At 44.9% G+C, this 21173-nt stretch overlaps 1 protein-coding gene across 1 annotated transcript in view; it reads left to right on the top strand.

Annotated features, from left to right (window-relative positions):
* LOC138844713 (protein sidekick-1-like) overlaps positions 1-21173 on the top strand; it is an 86213-nt gene that overhangs the window by 48777 nt on the left and 16263 nt on the right. Inside the window, exons 2-3 of the mRNA XM_070054418.1 lie at positions 14460-14579; positions 15013-15107. Of these exons, the coding sequence (XP_069910519.1) occupies positions 14460-14579; positions 15013-15098 (206 nt within the window). The 3' untranslated portion in view covers positions 15099-15107. The remainder of the gene's footprint in view (positions 1-14459; positions 14580-15012; positions 15108-21173) is intronic.

Below are 21173 nucleotides of genomic sequence, written 5' to 3'. Positions count from 1 at the left end.
TGCTAAATGCATATGAATTTAGCTTTCTTAAGGGAGATTTATTTATTTGAGAGAGTTACAGAGAGAGGGGGGAGAGAGAGAGAGAGAGAGAGAGAGAGAGACAAGAGAGAGAAAAAGTGTCTTCCATCCACTGGTTTGCTCACCAAATGTCTGTAATGACTGGAGCTGAGGTGATCTGAAGTCAGAAGCCAGGAGCTTCTTCCAGGTCTCCCATGTGGGTGCAGGGGTCCAAGGACTTGGGCCATCCTCTGCTGCTTTTCCAGTTGGATTAGCTGGGAGCTGGATCACAAGTAGGGCAGCTGGGGCTCAAACCAGTGCCCATATGGGATGCTGGTGCTGCTGAGCCATAGTGCTGGCCCCATGAATTTAGCTAATTTTAAAGAGATAATGTATGCATGCTGTGTGAAATAGATACTTGGGGCCCCTGTGTGCAGGAATTGTATCTTTTTCTTAAAAGACTTATTTTTTATTTATTTGAAAGGCAGAATACAGAGAGAGAGGGAGAAAGAGAGAGAATCTTCCACTTGCTGGTTTACTCCCTCAATGGCACAACGGTCTGGGCTGTGCCAGACCGAAGCCAGGAGGCCATAACTAACTCCTTCTGGGTCTCCAATGTGGATGCAAGGGCCCAAGCAATTCTGCCATCTTCTGCTTTCCCAGGCTGTTATCGGGGAGCTGGATCAGAAGGGGAGCAGCTGGGACTCAAACCTGTGCCCATAGAGGATGCCATCATCGTAGGCAGCAGCTTAACACACTGTACTGTGGCACCAGCCCCAGGAACTGTCTTTGGATCTACTTGGTGGGTCTTGCATCATAAAGGAGCAGCATTGAGATGTTTATTAAATTAGTGATTGGTGATTGGCACCACCTAGGTTGCCTTATGAAATATTTTTTTATTTCCTTATCTATAGAACTGCTAGAGGTTGGAGGGACAGTGAACAAGCAAGCAGCACTACTGTCTCTAACCTTGAGTGATAGGGAAACTCCTAGCTTTGAGTACCCTTGGAACAGTCTGGTCTTGTTTTCCATATTGATCTTTCTGGTGGGGGTGAAATTCACACGTATGCATGTCAGTGAGTGTGACCAGCCTTTTCTATGGAGATCTGATTAGTTTAAGTTTAAAGCCACATTTTAGACATGACTTCAGTAAAGGTTACAGGCACTCTTTGGCTCTTAAATTTCATTTCAGAGCAAGAGGTCCCTAAGGGTTGGTTTGACTTATTTAATTACACCGTATAGAACTTGGGTAATAGTTTTATAAAAATCTTCTTCAAGGCAAATTGTGTGATTTAATACAAAGTGGTAAATTGGTAAACCTTTAACATTTGTGTCATGAGACAAGTGATTGAGATCATGATTAAATAAAGGGGAAAATGTAGGTGTATCATATTTGATGAGGAATGACAATATTTGTGTGTTTTTGATAAATCTAGAAGGAGTGAAATCTCCCGAGAAACATGATGTACCACTGATCTGAATGATACAACTGTTACGGACTCAACAATGAAAAAGCTTGTTGTCTTCGCAACTAACAATTACTAATGTATTCTAGCTGTAGGAGTGTGCTAGGTGCTGAATCCTAGAGGTGTAATCTGCGCTGGTATAGACCTCTTGTAGTGGGGAGGCAGAACCACATGTACTGATGTAGGTTGTGTGCTTCCATGGTAGCTTACCATGGGCCAGTGAGAGCTTGCAGATACACCTAGCATGTAGAAGGTTATCATTGAGTGCTGCACTAGTCAATCAAAGTGACTTGTCCCCACCCTCTTGGTGAATGGTTAGCAGTCTTGCAAGGTTTAGCTGAGACCCACAGTACTCCTGCAGAGTCATTTAGGACGTTTTGCTACCTTTATCCTGCACAGCATGCAGCGTGTGCTTCTGCCCCCAGCATTTTCAGTCCCTCAATGGTTGTGGAGCACCAGAGGGAGTGCAGGACAGGGAGGTCTGGGACACCCAGCCTCTCAGAGTAGAAAAAAAACTGTGACTTGCAGAATTGATATCATATATGGGGGTCTTCAAATTTATGGAAAATGTGTATTATGAAATAGATTTCATTTTTTGCATGAGAATAAATTTAATTTTTAATTCCAGTTTTCCCTGAACTTTTTGAAGTCTCCTCATAGTAACTAAGTAATATGGATCACCTGTCAGTAGACTTTTGATCTGTAACAGTTTAAACTTTTTTTCCTCTTCTGGTCAAGCCAGAGAAAAGGCAGAAACAAGCCAAAATCAAGTCTTTGGCTGAGACAAGAATCAGTTCTGTTCAGGGACAGTAATGTATTTGCTTCCACACTCCTGACTCTCCTCCCCGCCTTGAGGTATCCACCTTGCATGCACATATATGTTATGGAAAACATTCCAGTTCAAAGGAAACTTTTTGTTTTGCCTCTGTTCTTGCAAACGATTTAATATTAGTTTACTTTTTTACATTCATGTGCAAAAGTCTAAGTTCATTTCACTGTTTTTTTCTAATCACAGGCATATGAATATGCACTAAAGCTCATTCACTTCCATAATACTGAGAGCTACACCATTGTCTTGTATCTTCTTGTTTAGGAAGTGGACACTATGTTCCCTTTGGCCAGTTGAAGAGGCCACATTTTATTGTCACCTTCAGTTTTCTTTCCTGTGTAAGATGAATTCATGATAAAAGTATGCTGAATCCCTAGTGTGAGCCAGGAACTACTTTCAGTATTGTGATAAACCCGTATAGACATGGTGCCTTTCCCTACAGTGGTGTAGTCCGGTAGAAGATGGATAGTTATATGGTAATGTTGGAATGTGATGAGAACTATCAAGAGGGCATTCAGAGGACTGAGTGGTTTAGGAGAGGACATTATTGCATAATGTTGTATTGGAAAGTTTTTTTTTTAAACTTTTATTTAATGAATATAAATTTCCAAAGTACAGCTTATGGATTACAATGGCTTCCCCCCCATAACGTCCCTCCCACCTGCAGCCCTCCCCTTTCCCACTCCCTCTCCCCTTCCATTCACATCAAGGTTCATTTCCGTTTCTCTTTATATACAGAAGATCAGTTTAGCATACATTAAGTAAAGATTTCAACAGTTTGCTCCCACACAGAAACATAAAGTGAAAAATACTGTTTGAGTACTAGTTATAGCATTAAATCTCAATGTACAGCACACTAAGGACAAAGATCCTACATGAGGAGTAAGTGCACAGTGACTCCTGTTGTTGACTTAACAAATTGACACTCTTGTTTATGGCATCAGTAATCACCATAGGCTCTTGTCATGAGCTGCCAAGGCTATGGAAGCCCCCTGAGTTCACCGACTCTGATCATATTTAGACAAGGTTGTAGTCAAAGTGGAAGTTCTGTCCTCTCTTCAGAGAAAGGAACCTCCTTCTTTGATGACCTGTTCTTTCCACTGGGATCTCACTCGCAGAGATCTTTCATTTAGGTTTTTTTTTTCCCCAGAGTGTCTTGGCTTTCTATGCCTGAAATACTCTCATGGGCTTTTCAGCCGGGTCCGCATGCCTTAAGGGCTGATTCTGAGGCCAGAGTGCTGTTTAGGACATCTGCCATTCTATGGGTCTGCTGTGTATCTCACTTCCCATGTTGGATCATTCTCTCCCTTTTTGATTCTATCAGCTAGTATTTGCAGACACTATTCTTGTTTATGTGATCCCTTTGGTTCTTAGTCCTATCATTATGATCAGTTGTGAACAGAGCTTGATCACTGGGACTAGTGAGATGGCATTGGAACATGCCACCTTGATGGGATTGAATTGGAATCCCCTGGTATGTTTCTAACTCTACCGTTTGAGGTAAGTCAGCTTGAGCATGTCCGGAATTGCACATCTCTTCCCTCTCTTATTCCCACTCTTATATTTAACAGTGATCACTTTTCAGTTAAGTTTCAGCACGTAGGAAGAATTGTGTATTGATTACAGTATTCAACCAAAAGTATTAAGTAGAACAAACAAAAAAAATACTAAGAGGGATAACATATCAAGTTGCTCATCAACAGTCAGGGTGAGGGCTGATCAAGTCACCGTTTCTCATAGTGTTCATTTCACTTTAACTGGTTTCCTTTTTGGTGCTCAGTTAGTTGTCACCTATCAAGGAAAACAAGTGGTATTTGTCCCTTTGGGATTGGCTTATTTCACTCAGCATAATGTTTTCCAAATTCCTAACAGGGATCACTTTTCAGTTAAAATTTAAACACCTAAGAATAATTGTGTGTTAATTACAGAGTTCAACCAATGTTACTAGAACAAAAAAAATACTAAAACCGATAAAGTATTACATTGTACATCAACCGTCAGGACAAGAGCTGATCAAGTCACTGTTTCTCATAGTGTCCATTTCATTTCAACAAGTTTCCCCTTTTGTGCTCAGTTAGTTGTCGCCAATCAGGGAGAACATGTGATATTTGTCCCTTTGGGACTGGCTTAATTCACTCAGCATGATGTTTTCCAAATTCCTCCATCTTGTTGCAAATGACCGGGTTTCATTGTTTTTTGACTGCTGTATAGTATTCTATAGAGTACATGTCCCATAATTTCTTTATCCAGTCTACTGTTGATGGGCATTTGGGTTGGTTCCAGGTCTTAACTATTGTGAATTGAGCTGCAATAAACATTAATGTGCAGACAGCTTGTTTGTTTGCCAATTTCATTTCCTTTGGGTAAATTCCAAGGAGTGTTATGGCTGGGTTGAATGGTAGGGTTATATTCAGGTTTCTGAGGAATCTCCAAACTGACTTCCATAGTGGCTTAACCAATTTGCATTCCCACCAACAGTGGGTTAGTGTCCCTTTTTCCCCACATCCTCTCCAGCATCTATTGTTGGTAGATTTTGACTACAAGAAGTTCCGTGAAAAAGTTATTATAATCTACATGTCAAATACAGTGTTGTTAATCTCCAGGAAGATGCTGGGAAGTGGTCACCTGCTAGTATACCTATCAGTGTTGACAGTTAACACACACACACACATACACACACACACACACACTTTCCAAATAGTTATGTGTTATTTGTATATGTTGTAGAAAGAAAATTGGATGCACATTTGAATTATGAGAACAAGTGTCAAAACCAAAAATTAATAGTTTTCTGTATATTTAAAAGAACAAAGGTCATTTGGTAGGTATTCAGGCAGATGCTTGTATTTTGTCCTCTGTAAAGATGTACTTTTTAATAATGCACTTAATATTGCCTGTGGTGAGGACTGTTTTTTTTTCTTTTTTAAACAAATGCAGAACCTGTGTAGATTAGTGATCTGCCTGCACATGACTGTATGCAGTACAATCCCATGTGAGACCCATTCACTGATGTGCCATAGCACTGTCCAATTGCTGTGAGGTTTCTAAATGCTTGTTCTTAATTACAATATCAACATGAGTGTGGAAATGGTATCAATTTATGGTCATACTTTGACCGGCAATGTTAATTTTATCCTCACAAAAAGTCCTGTATTTGTACACTTAGTTCTGTGTTTGTACATACAGACTTGCCATCAACTTATATAGCAAAAATATTACTCTGATTGTGGGCACAGCCTCAGCTGCCTGCTAATGCCTTGGTGGCTGTGAACACAGTATCCTTCAAGTATGGGTTCCAGTCCTTGGTTCCTGACTACATCATGGGGATTAGAAGCCTGCAGGGCCTGGCCTGAGTGAGTATAGCAGCTTTATTGACAACATTGACTCCTTCATTCATTCAACAAATAGTGCCTGAGAGGATGACATTTCAAGAGGGAAAGGAGTGAACCACACAGCTCTGCAGAGAAAGAACTTTCCAGAAAGAATAAATAGCAGAATGAATTGCTTGAGATCTGAGAGATGCGGTCAGGGGCACCACATCATTCAGAGCCTTTTGGGGTGCATTGTGTGGAGCAGGATGACAAACAGTTGGAAGACACTGAGTCAGGGTAGAAACAACATGATCGTACTTAAGCACTAAGGTCACGAGTAGCATGACGTGATTGTGTGTTGAGAACAGCACGCAGGGGACAGAGATGAAATCACAAAGATCGGTTAGGAGGCCACTTAAATGATCCAATGAAAGGGAATGAAGTTGATGGATCAGATGGCAGCCATAGAGATGGTGGAAGCGTTGAATTAGGGATATATTTTATTTGCCTTTTATCTTCTAGTGTTTCTTTACAGAGAACTATATGGTATGTAATGATCTGTAGTCACCCTACTGTACAATAGAACCCCAGAACTCCTTATTCCAATCTAGCTGGAACCTAGTACTCATCCATCTACCTTTCCCCATCACTCCCACCTCACTTTGCTCCCCATCCTCTGGTAACCACTATTATATACACAATTTCTATGAGATTACCTGTTTTTTTTTTTTAAGACTCCACAAAGACTTTTTTTAGAGTGAGATCAAGTCATAGTTCTCTCTGTTTGATTTATTTCACTTACACAATGACCTCCAGTTCATGTTGTTGCAAATGAAAAGATTTCGATTTTTATAGCTAAGTAATATTCCATTATTTATAGGTATCATATTTTCCTTATATATTTATCAGTATTCCAGTACTTAGATTTTGTCTTATGTCTTGGCTATTGTGAATAATGCTTCAATAAACATGGCAGTGCAGATGCCTTTTCAATGGACATATTTCATTTCCCCTGGATATATATACCGAGGGGTAGAACTGCTGGATCATATGGTAGTTCTACTTTTTGGTTTTTTGAGGAACTTCCATACTGTTTTCCAAGATGGCTGTAGTAATCTGCATTCCTACCAGCAGTGTGCAGAGCTTCTCTTTTCTCCACATTCTGCCAAACCCTTTAATATTTTGCCATTTTTGGAAGGTTTGTTTGAAAGACAGAGTTGCAGAAAGAGGGCGAGGGGGAGAAGGTGGGGAGTAGAGAGAGAGAGAGAGAGAGATCAATCTTCCATCCACTGATTCACTCCCCAGAAGAACGCAATGGCTGGAGCTGGGCCAATCCAAAGCCAAGAGGCAGGAGCTTCTTCCTGGTCTCCCAAGAAGGTGCAGAGGCCCAAGCACTTGAGCCATCTTCTGCTGCCTTCCCAGGAACATTAGCAGGAAGCTGGATCAGAAGTAGAGCATCCAGGACTTGAACTGGTGCCCATAAGGGATGCTGGAGATGCAGGTGCAGGCTTAACATATTATGCCACATTGCCATCATGCTGGGGAAAAATTTTAAAGGTAGTTTTTTAACATATAATATGACCTAACATGCATTTAATAATCATTGTTTTTGAAAGTTTATCAGCCTCCCCTTTTTGTATGAGTATTTGTTTTACACGTGCTTGTGCACATATCTATACCTTTGTCTATGAGTTTTCTCATTGCGGACAGCTATTTGGAGTTATTTTTATTTTTAGTTACATGTTCTTCCATCACTGTTCTGGGGAATGCTGGATGGAATGGTTACTTTCATTTCTCTTTTTCTCCATCATGATTGTTTCCTGCAGTCCCATTTATTCTTGTCAAGTTTTCCTTCATGCCATCAATCTGCCTCATTTGTGTATCCATCCTGTTTCTTTTTCTTTCTTTCAGGGCTGCGAAGAGCCATAGATGGTCTTTTATTTGGTTGGTTTTCATTCTTGATGCATATACAAACCACTGGAGTATGCATTTTTGAATCTTATAGATGTCTTCCAGATAGAGCTTTATATTATTATGAAGATATTTGTCATTTGGGCAGCTCAGAAAGACTTTCTCCATGTGGCTCTCTGCTCACCTTTTATATTTTGCAGACAGCAGCTTGTCAGTTGACTTGGTATTCATGTCTCTTTAGTTGCCGCATTCTGTAATCGCAGAAATTCTGCTGTTAATGGCACATCTCAGGTTTGAGGGTATGCTCTAGAAATTGCTGGTGGTTGCTGACCCTATTATTTTGGAATGTATACTGAGTCCGTAGTTTCAAGTGATTGTATTTCATGTAGTATTCCATACACAGTTCTGTAAATGTGTCAGCTTAGCAAACATTTATTCAGTGTTCATGAGGTGTTATAAGTAATACTGTGTGGTCAATACGCTGTCTCTATAAGAATAACGATTTATAATGGAAGACAGTCATTAAACTACTGAATAAAACTCATTATAGCGCTACAGATAGTGTTAAGTGCTGTGAAAACAAAAAAGCAGTGTATGAAGATGGAGCTAGAGGTACTGAATGCAGGTCAGAAAAGGCTCTTGGGGAGGTGACATTCTAGCACAGCTGTTCGATGTGAGGGACTATACCCAGTTTATGGAAGAGAGCAGCAAGCGCAGAGTGCATGAGGCAGAGCCTGGTGACTGAGGGTCACAGAAAGATCTGAGTGGCAGATGCTAGTTAGCTGGTGGGTGAGGTTGGAGAAGTAGCAGGGGTACTTCAAGAAGCTGATACGATACGGTGAAGGGTTTGGATTTTATTTTACGTCTAAGTCCATGGAGAATTTTCAGTAGAGTAGGCTGTGCGTTGGTTTGTGTTTGTCTTAAAAAAAAAGTCATCCTGGTTGCTCTCTGGGGAATAGATTGTAGGCTTGCAAGGCAGAGAATTTGAGACTCTTAAAGCAGTCTTTGTGAGCAGCATAAGTAGACTTGGGCTGTAAAAGTTGGCCTGAAGCTGGAGAGAAGTAGCAATGCTTGGATTAAGTCTTGAAGGTAGAGCAAATAAGCGTGTTATTAGATGGATACTGAGAAAAAGAAGCAAACCCAATTTTGGCCAGACAATGAAGTGAATTACATTGGATTACTGACAAGTGGAAGACTCAGAGAAAAGCAGGTTTGCAGGGAGAAAATTTGGAGTTCCATTTTGGGATTGTTATGGACTCTTCATGGATTTCCCTACCTTCCCTTTCTTTTGAGGCAGTGACAGGTACAGGAGCTGAAGAGTGGGCAACCAGACTAGAGGTGAAGGAGGCAGTGGGACTGAGAGCTGCATAGGCAGCCAATGAAGTTGGTTATATATTCAGGAGATTGAGCAACCAAGTAAATATATTGAGGTTACAACAAACTATGTTTATTATTGACAGATAAGGAATTTATAAATATAGAATGAGGAAGATTAAAAAGAATTTGAAGATGTCAGACAGGAATTGGAAATTTAAAGTAAATTCATGGTTTTTAAAACATGAATATAAATGTAGATACTGAAAATCTATGCATATGACACCACTTTAAAAGTTTGTAGAAAATGGAATTAAGAGATAAGTTTATTTTGATGCGAAAAGTTTGAAATCCATGCATATGGGAAGTCCTCAAAATGGTCATGGAAGATGTCTACAATCAAAAATAGCTAGATGAATTTGTAAATTCTGTCATCTCCTAAGAGGGAAATCAAAGTTCCTTGAAGGAACAGTTGATTGCAGGGTATGTGTAATGAGCCTGGGAAATATATTTCTCTAAGGAATTGAAGAACTCTTCAGGGGCCGGTGCTGTGGCTTAGTAGGTAAAGCTACCACCTGTGGCGCCAGTATCCCATATGGGTGCCGCTTTGGGTCCCAGCTGCTAGATTCAGTTCTCTGCTAATGTGCCTGGGAAAGCAGTGAAAGATGGCTCAAGTCCTTGGACCCCTTTATCCATGTGAGAGACCTGGAAGAAGCTCCTGGCTTTGGATTGGCAAAATTCTGGTCATTGTGGCCATTTCTGGAGTGAACCAGTGGATGGAAGATTCTCATTCTCTCTCTCTCTCTCTCTCATCTCTCTCTTGTCTCTCTCTCTCTCTTCTCTCTCTCTCTTTCTCTGGCTGTCTAACTCTACCTTTCAAATAAATAAATAAATCTTAAAAAAAAATTCTTTCAGAGTGATAGGGTGTGTCATGAAGATGCAGAAGTTAGCTTGAAGGAGCGCACACTGGCCAGATACTGGATAATTTCAGCACTAAAGTAAATGTTGATGTTGTATACGAATAAGTGAGAGATAAGAAAAATTTCTTCTTTACAGCGGGGTGTTTTGTTAATGATGAAGAAGTGGGTAGTTCAAAAAAAAAAGTCATTATTTGGCATCTACCATAATGATACTTGATTCAGATGAAAGTTACAAATGGATCCTGATGTTGGTGGGAAGAAGTTAGATGAGACATTGGATGCTGTGTAGTATTGGGTTATCTCCCCGTAAAATGGGTAGTTAAAAAAACAAGTCATTATTTGGCGTCTACCATAATGATAGTTGATTCATATGGAAGTTACAAATGGATCTTGATGTTGGTGGGAAGAAGTTTGATGAGACATTGAATGCTGTGTAGTATTGGGTTATCTCCCCACAAAATGCTTATGATTTACAGAGGAAAATCTGGTGACCAGATGATCTAGGTTAACCTCACCAGTCGTGACATACGTTGACATCATGTGATTCTTGATGAGAAAAGCTGAGAAAAGGTTAGTGTGATTTCTGAGGTTTTTCTGATAAAATGCCAACATGAGTTTGACTTTGAGGACACCTTTACAGTTTTTGCTTGAGGGACATCCTAAAGAGTGAAAGATTGGAACTCTTGAGAATTGTCAATATCACAAAGGTGGGGAAACACTGAGCAGCTATTTGAGAATAAAAGAGGTACAGCAAGGGAATGCCGCATTTGATGCTGGGCAGCAAGTGCAAGGGCTGCTGTTGACAGGCACAGCGTGTGCAGAGGACCTCTAGATTGGACTGACAGTGTGGTATCAGTTTCCTTATTCAGCTAGTGATCTGAGGTTCCAGAGGTGAATATTCTCTTGTGGAACGTTTACTCTGGTGAACATAGGGCAGATCAGCCCTTATGTCAGAAACTTGCTCTCTAAGAGTAATGAGAATGGGTGCAGTTAGATAAAGAAGGTGATTGGAACAGATGTGGTAAAACGTTAATGATGGAGACATTGCAGTTCAGGGGATGCAGTTCCTTGTAGCATCCTTGAACCATGGCCAGCTCTTTGTGTGGAGGTGAGGTGATGGCGGAGAGTTGGGTTTAGTACATATCAAGGTCTTTAAGGTTCCTGTGATAGAGAAACAGAGGAGGAGAGGATGAGTACTGGGCACCTGGTGGGGGGCCTGATAGTGCCAGACAGTAGAATCTATACTGAGTAGGGATTGAGAGAGGACACGCATGAGGAGGGAACTGTGGAGATGTTACGAGAGTGATTGGAGGGGCCAGTACCGTGGCTCACTTGGTTAACCCTCTGCCTGCATCACCAGCATCCTGTATGGACACCGGGTTATAGTCCTGGTTGCTCCTGGATCATGTTAGAACCCTTGGTTTAAGACTCAAGTATGGTCGGCGCCGTGGCTCAATAGGCTAATCCTCCGCCTTGCAGCGCCGGCACATCGGGTTCTAGTCCCGGTCGGGGCGCCAGATTCTGTCCCGGTTGCTCCTCTTCAAGGCCAGCTCTCTGCTGTGGCCCGGGAGTGCAGTGGAGGATGGCCCAAGTGCTTGGGCCCTGCACCCCATGGGAGACCAGGAGAAGCACCTGGCTCCTGCCATCGGATCAGCCCAATGTGCCGGCCATGGCAGCCATTGGAGGGTGAACCAACGGCAAAAGGAAGACCTTTCTCTCTGTCTCTCTCTCTCTCTCACTGTCCACTCTGCCTGTAAAAAAAAAAAAAAAAAAAAAACAAAAAGACTCAAGTGTGCTGTCTTGAAGCACACTGCTTCTCTATTCTGTAGTGTGAACTCCAGGTCATTATTATGTAATTGTTAGCAGTCTTAATAGGTAAAAAAAGGCTGTGTTCTCTTTGATGGGTGCTCTTGTTACTCACGCCTCCTACCTAGGCTAGAAAGCAGAGTACCTTTAGATGTTTCTACATGCATGTGGAGCAACTCAGCTTTTTCTCTTTATAGCTTTGGTATGACTAGAATCTTCCCTCTCTGCCACCTTCGTTCCATGGCCCTGCTGCAGATTATTGTCATCCTTTGCCTCTTATTCTTGTTCTGCTCATCCTCCTCAAAAGCACCAGTCGTTTGACCAATACATGCACTCAGTAAATGGAGAGAATACAGGGAGGCACTTTGAACACGTAGGGGCATTTCTCTTATCAAATGCCTGACACAGGAATGTTACTGCTGATCTTGCTCTGATTAGATTTCTTTCTTCTTTCTTTCTTTTTTAATGATTTATTTTCTTAAAAGTCAGAGAGAAGGAGAGGATGAGAGAGAGGCAGAGGGAGAGGTCTTCCATCTGCTGGTTCATTCCCCAGATGGCTGCAATGGCTGGAGCTGCTGCAATCTGAAGCCAGGAGCCAGGAGTTTCTTCCAGGTCTCTCACATGGGTGCAGGGGCCCAAGGACTTGAGCCATCTTCTACTGCTTTCCCAGGCCATAGCAGAGAGCTGGATTGGAAGTGGAGCAGCTGAGGCTCATGCCTGCACTGCAGGCAGTGGCTTTACCTGCTACGCCACAGCGCTTACCTGCTAGATTTCCTTTCTAACATAGGCAGTACAGTACTGTCCTTTTGAGAGGAACAAAGGTTGTAAACCTCACATGTGAAATGAGAAGTTGAGTAAGAAGACCTTCAGGGGCAGGTATTTGATGTTGGATGGCATTAAGAAGCTGCTTGGAACACCTGCATCCCATATGGTATTCCCTGTTTCAAGTCCTGGTGTTGCTACTTTACTCAAAAAAAAAAAAAGAGATAAGGTTTTTTATTTGAAAGGCAGAGAGACAGAGAGGGAGAGAGATAGATCGATCTTCCATCCACTGGTTCACTCCCCAAATGGCCTCAGTGGTGGCTGGGACTGGGCCAGGCCAAAGTCAAGAGCCAGGAGCTTCATCTGGGTATCCCACAAGAGTGGTAGGGCCCAAGCACTTGGGCCATCTGTATTGCCTTCCCAGGCAATTAGGAGGGAGCTGGTCCAGAAATGGAGCATCTGGGACTGGAAGTGGTACCCATATGGGATGCTGGCATTGCAGGGGGCAGCTTTACCCACAACACCACAGTGCCAACACCTAGTGCTGCTTATGATGCAGCTCCTAGCTGATGTATCTAACATTGAGAAATGAGAGAAAAAGTACCAACATGATAACGTGCACGTAGAAAATGTCAACAGTGACCTCAGATGCTGCCTTTCTGTATTCTGTCTTGCTTTGTGGAAGATAGGATTTGTCCCATTTCAAACACATTCCATAGGTTAAATGCAGGGCTAGACTGTGAAGGGTGGTGACTTGCAAGCAGACCTGTGTTCTGTGGAGAACTGTGTAGGTCACAGGTGTTCCGTGTCCTTGTGCAAGTGGACACGTAAGAGTCTGAATAAATACATTGCAAAGATTTCCTGATGCGTGAGTCAGAGAATACGCCAGACAGAATGTTTGTAAGGAAGAAGAGAAGGAATGTGTACCAGAATCTTTTCTAAGTTAAACTCTTTTTCAAATTCTGTGTTAATAGGGTATGTAGTGCATATAATATCAAATTCTACACAAACTCTAGTAGTTGGTCTTGATGCAGTATTTTATTTACAGCTATGTCTTCCTTTTTTAAATTTTTTACTTTTTTCGATCTTTCTTATTTTTCATCGAGAGTTACACATGGAGAGGATGAGAGGCAGAGTGAGAGGAGAGAGAGGGAGGTCTCCCATCTGCTGGTCCACTACCCTGTTGGCTGCAAAGGGCGGAGCTGAGCGGATCTGAAGCCAGGAACCAGGAGCCAGGAGCCTCCCCGGGGTCTCCTGCATGGGTGCAGGGGCCCAAGGAGTTGGGCCATCTTCTGCTGCATTCCCAGACCGCAGCAGAGAGCTGCTTCGGAAGTACAGCAGCCGGGACTCGAACCGGAGCCCATATGGGTTGCCGGCACTGTGGGCGGTGGCTTTACCCGCTACCGCACAGCGCTGGTCCCTCCTGGAAGCTGTTCCCCGTGGGATCCAGCTGTCTGCTAACGTACCTGGGAAAGCAGAGGGAGATGGCCCAAGGACGTAGGCCCCTGAACCCAGAAGGGAGTACCGGATAAATTCCCTGGCATCTGCTTTGGCCTGGCCCAGCCCCGGCCTTTGTAGTCACCTGGGGGGTGATCCCCCAGATGGACGCTCTGGCGAGAAAGAGCGCTCGCGATGCCGCTTGCGTTGCTTCTCTCCCCATGCGGCTTCAACAGCATGCGCTGTGCCAAACAGAAGCCAGGGGGCAGGAGCTCCATTGAGGACTCCCAGGAAGCAGGGAAGTGGGGTGCAGAGTACCTGGGCCACCAGCGGCTGCCCAGCCTGGGTAAAGCCTGGAGGGGCGGGACTGGAAGTGACCCTGGGGGCGCTGGACGTGGGATGTCGCAGTGCGCAGATGCGTCCCGTTGCGCCATGGCGACGGCCAGTGAGGAGTGCGCCTGCGCCTGGCGCTGTGACCTGGAAGTGCACCCGCAGGCGCATCTGCAGCTGTGCTGGTGCTCAGGTAGGAGTCAGCGTCGTGTCCGCTCCTGCCCAGCGCTGGCACAAGCCTTGAGGAGCCATCCTCGACGCTGGTGGCCCACCCTGAGGAGACACAGTGAGTGCCCCCCAGGTTCAGGCCGGGTTCAGATGAGGCTGCAGTCTGAGGCGGCCGCATCAGTTATCTTGGGCTTCTGGAAATTTCTAGGTGCAGTCTTTTGCTTTGGCCGCTTCCCGAAGACTACACCTCAAGACTGCGTTCATGTTCCAGAGACACAGAAACGGCCTTCCTGCGGAGAGTTTGGCGTGGTGGCCTTCCTGTCACTGGGTAGGCGGGGCCCAGGGTGCAGAGAGGGGGTGGGGTGTGTGTGTGAAGGGTAGCTGGGATAGAAGGTGGAGGAGAGGGTGTAGGGGGGAGGTGGGAGGAGGGAGCGAGGGGGAAGGATGAAAAAGTGGCGTGCAGGTGTGGAGGCGAGGAAGGTAGGGGCAGAAACCCTCATGGGGCAGAGGGAAGGGAGGGGGAGAGTGACAGGCATCCCGGTGAGTGTGTGGTTGGGCGTGGGGTGGGGAGAGGAAGAACTTTTCCCACGGCCCCGGTTTTCTGCCCCTGGCGGGGAGTAGCCTTGGCCGCATCCGTGAGAAGAGGCCTTGATCACGGCCTTTCTTCTCTGGGTTGTTCGGCAGTGTAAGGTGTGTGTGCGCAGGAAAACGGGCATGGGGCGCTCGAATTAATTTGCACCTAATCCGGTGACTTTCCACAGACTGCACACAGGGAGGAGAAAGCAGAAGCTTAGAGAAACCCCAAGAATCCCTCTTTGCTCTGTTCAAGCCTGCCCCAAGATTCTGACACCTCATAGTAAGTACGCGACTTTTTTCTATTTAAAGACTGGTTTGAAGGGCAGAGTTATAGATGAGGCGGTGAGGGAGAGATCTTCAGTGTGTGGGCTCACTCCGCCCAGGTGCCAGGTGGCTACAATGGCCGGTGCTTGACCAGGCCGGAGCCCTAGCCAGGTACTGTATCCAGTACTCCGGTGTGGGTTCGGGGGCCCAAGTCCTTGGGCCACTTCCTCTGCTTTCCTAGGCGTTTGAGGAGACAGCGGGATCACAAGTGGGAAAAGCCTGGGTGGGGCGGCGGTCGGAGCCATGGCTTGGCGGGTGAAGCAGCCTGCAGTACCAGCATTCCATATGTGTGTTGGTTCGAGTCCCAGCAGCTCCACTTCCGTTCCAGCTCTCTGCTGTGGCCAGGCAAAGCAGTTGAAGACCTGTGTGGGAGTCCTGGAGGAAGCTCCTGGCTCCTGGCTTCATATCCACTCAGCTCTTTCTGTGGATGGTTGGTTGTGGTGGCCTTCCTGTCACTGGGTGGGTAGGGCCCGAGGTGCAGAGAGCGGGGAGGGTGTGTGTGTTTGAGGGGTAGTTGGGATAGAAAGTGGAGGAGGGAGGGGCTCAAGGGGGACGCGGGAGGAGAGAGGAAGGGGGGAGAATGAAAAGGTGATGTGTAGGTGTGGAGGTGAGGAAGGGAGGGGCAGAAACCCGCGTGGAGGAGAGGAAAGGGAGGTGGAGAGTGACAGGAGTCCTGGTGGGTGTGGGTGGTGGCGGGGTTTGGGAGAGGAAGAACTTTTCCCATGGCCTCGGTTGCGTCTTGGGTGTTTTCTGTCCCTGGCCAGCAGTAGCCTTGGTCGCGTCCTTGAGAAGAGGACCTTGACTCACGGCCTCTCTTCTCCAGGTTGTTCGGAAGTGTAAGGTGTGTGTGCAGGAAAACGGGCATGGGGCGCTCGAATTAATTTGCACAGAATCTGGTGAATTTTCACAGACTGCACACAGACAGCTTGATCACAAGTGGGAACAGCCTGGGTTGTTGGGGGTTTGGGGGTGTGGGGCGGGCAGAGCCATGGCATAGTCAGTGAAGCCACCGCCAGCTGTACCAGCATCCCGTATGGGTGTCTTCCTTTTCTGTGATACTTTTCTCTCCTTCCCCTGACAGAGGTAAGTATCCAGAGCTTTTGGATGTATTTCATTACAGAAATATTTCTGTTACACACTCTTTATATATGTAAAGTACTTACCCATTTAATCACCATTTATTTGCTGTATACCTATTTCATGCAAGACTGTGAGCTTGTCCAGGGCAGGACTTTATCTCTCTGCTTTCATTCCTGTAGTCCCTGGTCACGGTTGGTATTTGATATATGCAGAACTAACAGTGCCCTCACTGCTGCGTCTTGGGACAGGAAGTGATGGTTAATGAAGGCTCTGGTCACAAGAATAAAGGTCGGAGGGACAAGAAAGGATGTTTAACAGAATCAGCATTAATGAAGCACTTTCAGTTGTCAGGCTTCTTAAGGTACCCTTGTCTCATTTCTAAATAACAACACAAGGAGGGGAAGCAAGAGGTTTTTTTTTGTTTGTTTGTTTTTGTTTTTTTGAATTATACCACATTGTCCTGTCTAATTCTCTTCAAAGGTCTATGAGGGAGGCACTTCTGATAGCCTTTTAAATATTAGTTAAAGGAAGTGGGAACCTGCCCTAGGCCATATATCAAGATCAGTGAAGTTCCAGTTTAAATCCTGCTTTGCTTGCCCCAGAGCTGTGTCCCTCCTGGGGTTGGAACCTCAGCTTCCATCGGTTCCAGAGTTGGGGTATCAGAGAGGTGGTAGCCGGAGAAAACCAGTGGTCCTAGTCTTTGGGCTTGTCTGTGTGTGGAGCATAAATAACTACAGGGACTTGAGCTGTATCACTAAGGACCCTTCTTGCTAATGCTGTGGCCTCATGCTGTGATTTGTTAACATAGGTCTTGTGTCCTGGTTCACACCAGTGGGGAGTCTTGAGCTGTTGGCAGGGGGCGGGGGAGTCTGAGGAGGGTACCTTGCCACCCTGGGACTGGAACTGACTTTTAAGAGGGACCTTGAGGTATGAAAGGAGATTTGCTGGTAGGGTTAGGACCAGAGGGTTTGAGGAGTCCTCAAGGTCCCTGGTGATTAGTCTTTTTAAAATTTATTTATTATTTATTTCAAAGGAAGAAAGAAATATTTCATGCGTTAGTTTACTTCCCTAATGCCCTCAACAGCTGGAAAGGTATGTGAAGCCAGGGTCTGGGAACTCAATCCAAGTCTCCCATGTGAGTGGCAGGGATGTAAGTACTTGAGCCATCACCTGCTGCCTCCCAGGTTGGAATAGTAGGAAGCTGGAATCAGGACTTCAGCCAGGACTTGATCCTGGGCACTCTAACATGAGCTGTGGGGATTGCAGTAGAGGCTTAGTCGCTATACCAAAAGCCCATCCCTGATTAGTCTTCAGTTCCCTCCTTCAAAGTGTGGCTGGCTACTTGGGAGGGGTTTACCTCACCACTGCTAACTGGGCCTGCTGCACAATTTTGTGAGGACCTTGTTCCAAAGGCAGGGGTAAAGGGCCACTAAAGATACTAAAACATAAAGCTCTTTCCTTTCTTCCACCTACCTCCTTGGCTCAGACTCATGCTCTTTTGACTGGCTTACAAAACACAAGTTCAAAGACAGAGTTTTGAGGATTTTTAAGACACCACCAGCAGAGGTTTAAACCCAGTGCAGGCCCTTCAGAGAGCGAGCCGTGTGACTGTTTCTGTGTGACCATGTAGGCTGCATGCCCATGAGGTTGGCCCTGGCTGCTGAATATAACCCATTGGCTTTAACCAGTCCAGGTATAATCCTGTGACACTCCAGGGCACCTGGGCAGACTTATGTCTTATTAAATCAGCTCCCTGAGGATTGTGTGGACTAGTTAGTCATACTGTCTCGTGATCACGCTCCTCGATTTTCTTAGAGACCTCTTGTCTTGTCTAGCTAGGACTGGTATCTTTTTCTAGAGTAAGGCTCCTCACCCCTGACCTAGAGCACTGAGAGGAACTGGAATGCTGCTGTGTGGCAGAGACCTCCTGCAAGTTCTCTGAGCAGTACTGGGTCCCCACAGCTCCGCTTAGTGTTTCTATGGTACCACACATTGAGAACTGTGCTCGCAAATGACTCATGGGACAGTCTGTCCCTGCTCTATTCCTGCTCTGAGCCTGGCAATCAAGGTCCAGACAAGGCCCCTGATAGAAATGTTGCATCCAAGCAGCCCCCTTATAACTAAGGTCACCTCAAGATCCCCACAAATGGATCTTGGACCAGAGGTCAGGACTTTATGTGCAACTTGAACACTTCCTGCCTTGGGAAGTTCACTGCCCCCACCCCAGGACATGTTCTGAGCTGCTTGGTCCTAGGTGTAGAGGCTTTGGCCTCTGGAAATGTACTGAGTTGACTTCTGAGTTTCCAGATGCCAGAAAACATGTAACAGAGTTCCTCGGATCTGTGTGACCACTTGGATATCCAACTGTGATTGCAGACACCCATGGTGAAGACTTTTGAGTGCCGCCTCATGGTGGAGCTGAGTGCTTCCTGCTGGGACTGTGGGATCTTCCTGGGATGCCAGGGTGGCACAGCAAGCCATGGTGCTCTGGAGGCTGTCACTAAATCTGTGTGTAGCTTAGAAGGTAAAACTGTGTCTTTCCAGTAGAATGGAGCAGAGCCTCAGGACGAGGAGATGGTCCTATCAGAACTTGATGCTGGAGCCGGCGCTGTGGCACAGCAGGATAAAGTGTTGGCCTGCAGTACTGGCATCCCATATGGGTGCTGGTTCATGTCCCGGCTGCTCCACTTCTGAGCCAGCTCTCTGCTAAGCCCTGGGAAAGCAGTAGAAGATGACCTGAGTCTTTGGGGTCCTGCACCCGTGTGGGAGACCTAGAAGAAAATTCTGGCTCCTGGCTTTGGATCAGCTCAGCACTGGCCATTGGCAGTCATTTGGGGAGTGAACAAGCTGTTGGAAGACCTCTCTGTCTCTGTCTCTGTCTCTGTCTCTGTCTCTGTCTCTGTCTCTCTAACTCTTTCAAATAAGTAAAATAAATCTTTTTTAAAAAAGAACTTAATGCTAATGTGTGCATTTGTTCTAACTTGGAAAGGAAATCTCATTCCTCTGCTTCAAGTCACCTTGCAATTCAGGAAGGGCAGCATTTTTTTGCGTTAGGCTTCTTGCGTCTTCTCTGCTGGCTTCTCCCTTGTAAATTATCATGTAGCATCATCCTTTGCTCTGGTAGGATTCATTTTTAAAACCGTGCTTTTTCTTTTCTTCATCAGAATAGTTCAGAAAGTTAATGGGAAATGGATTCAAAAGATACCTTTATTTTAGTGTAAAATTTTTTTAAGCCCATGCATATTTTTTGTAATACGTATGTTTTATATAATGTTTGAAGATCCCTCATGTATCATAACAAGTCTTTACAAATTTTGGTCATTGTCTTGGTCCTTTAGTTATTAGGAATAAATTATTTTGTTAGGTTGAAATTAGCCTATTTGAATTAGTGCCGGATCTCATTTGCTGTGACATAAAGAATTGCTTTATGGATAATGAAAGCACCTTAATGATGTGGTCTAAAGGAGAAAACAATATTACTCAAGCTATTAACACCAGGGGACTTCTCCCTGACCTCTTAACAGTGCCCTGCAAACTGTACATTATTGTACTCTTGAGGATCCAGGGGCTGAAGTCTGGCCTGAAGGTATTTTAGAGAATGCTCCATGTGGGAAAGTCATAAGAAAAACAGAGGAATATAAGTAGCAGTTAATGAGAAGGCAGAAGAGACTTCTAGAATTGAATTGACCACAAGGTTTGCTGGGATTTTTTGAGCAGCACAGCAAGCACTAGGTTGTCTGTGTTGGGCACCAGATACAATCACTACAGCCTTGTGAAATTAGAAACTATGCCGTTCTGGCCGGCGCCGCGGCTCACTAGGCTAATCCTCCGCCTAGCGGCGCCGGCACACTGGGTTCTAGTCCCAGTTGGGGCGCCGGATTCTGTCCCGGTTGCCCCTCTTCCAGGCCAGCTCTCTGCTGTGGCCAGGGAGTGCAGTGGAGGATGGCCCAGGTGCTTGGGCCCTGCACTTCATGGGAGACCAGGAAAAGCACCTGGCTCCTGGCTCCTGCCATCGGATCAGCGCGGTGCGCCGGCCACAGCGCGCCGGCCGTACAAGGAATGCAGGTGAGACAGAGCATCTCTGACCTTAACAGAGGCAGTGTGATTGGTCATTCTTTACTTTCCCTTTATATTGCTATAGCAACTTTAAAATGCCTTTTGTTTAAAAACCTGAGGAAATGTATGTGAAAAGTCGTTTTGGCAATCTTTGGTCATCAGTAAATTCACCATCTTAGGTGTGTTATAACTTACTGAACCCGTGGTACTAGGAACTTGATAGAAGTTTGCAGCATTAGACTACAATTTTCGGCTTGCTCAAAACTGAGGGTGTTGGAGCTTACCCAGCATAATTAGAAATGTACCCTCTATTTGAAGCCTTGGCAAGAACAATAATTTAGTATCGTGGCTGTGTGGCACTGGTAGAATGTGTTGTTCAGTCCTGAGTTTGGGCACCTTGTTTGTTTATGACAGAAAACAGCTTTCAGAAACTTCCTGGTGGATAAAATACTCTTTTCACAATCTGGTGGTTTCACTGCTTTTTTTCTGAAGGTTTAATTTTCCCTTCGAGTGCAGGCATGTTCATTTTATCAAAGCTGGCATTTTCTCTTCTGTAAAAATTAAAGTCTTGTATTCTGAAGAAAATTTCGCAACCATTAGGGTATATAAGTGCGTGTCGTGTGAGCATAATTACAAGGATGAAATGCTTTGCTTTTGAGTAGTAGTGGACCAACACTTGGTGTGCTAAGCAACATAGTTTTTATTATATTTTGTGGTTCAAAGGCTGCTTACTACTGCTCCTGATCTTAGATTATCTTAGTCCTTTTTGTCAAATGGATTTAGAGCGCACAGCACCTTTTTATCCACCTTCTCTCTGAAAAGCAGTGGGAGATAGAGCAACTTTTTTAAAGATTTATTTATTTATTTGCGAGGTAGAGTTACAGAG

Source organism: Oryctolagus cuniculus, chromosome 12, assembly GCF_964237555.1.
Source record: "Oryctolagus cuniculus chromosome 12, mOryCun1.1, whole genome shotgun sequence".
Classification (NCBI taxonomy): Eukaryota; Metazoa; Chordata; class Mammalia; order Lagomorpha; family Leporidae; genus Oryctolagus; species Oryctolagus cuniculus.
This window is presented reverse-complemented; position numbering and strand designations above follow the sequence as displayed.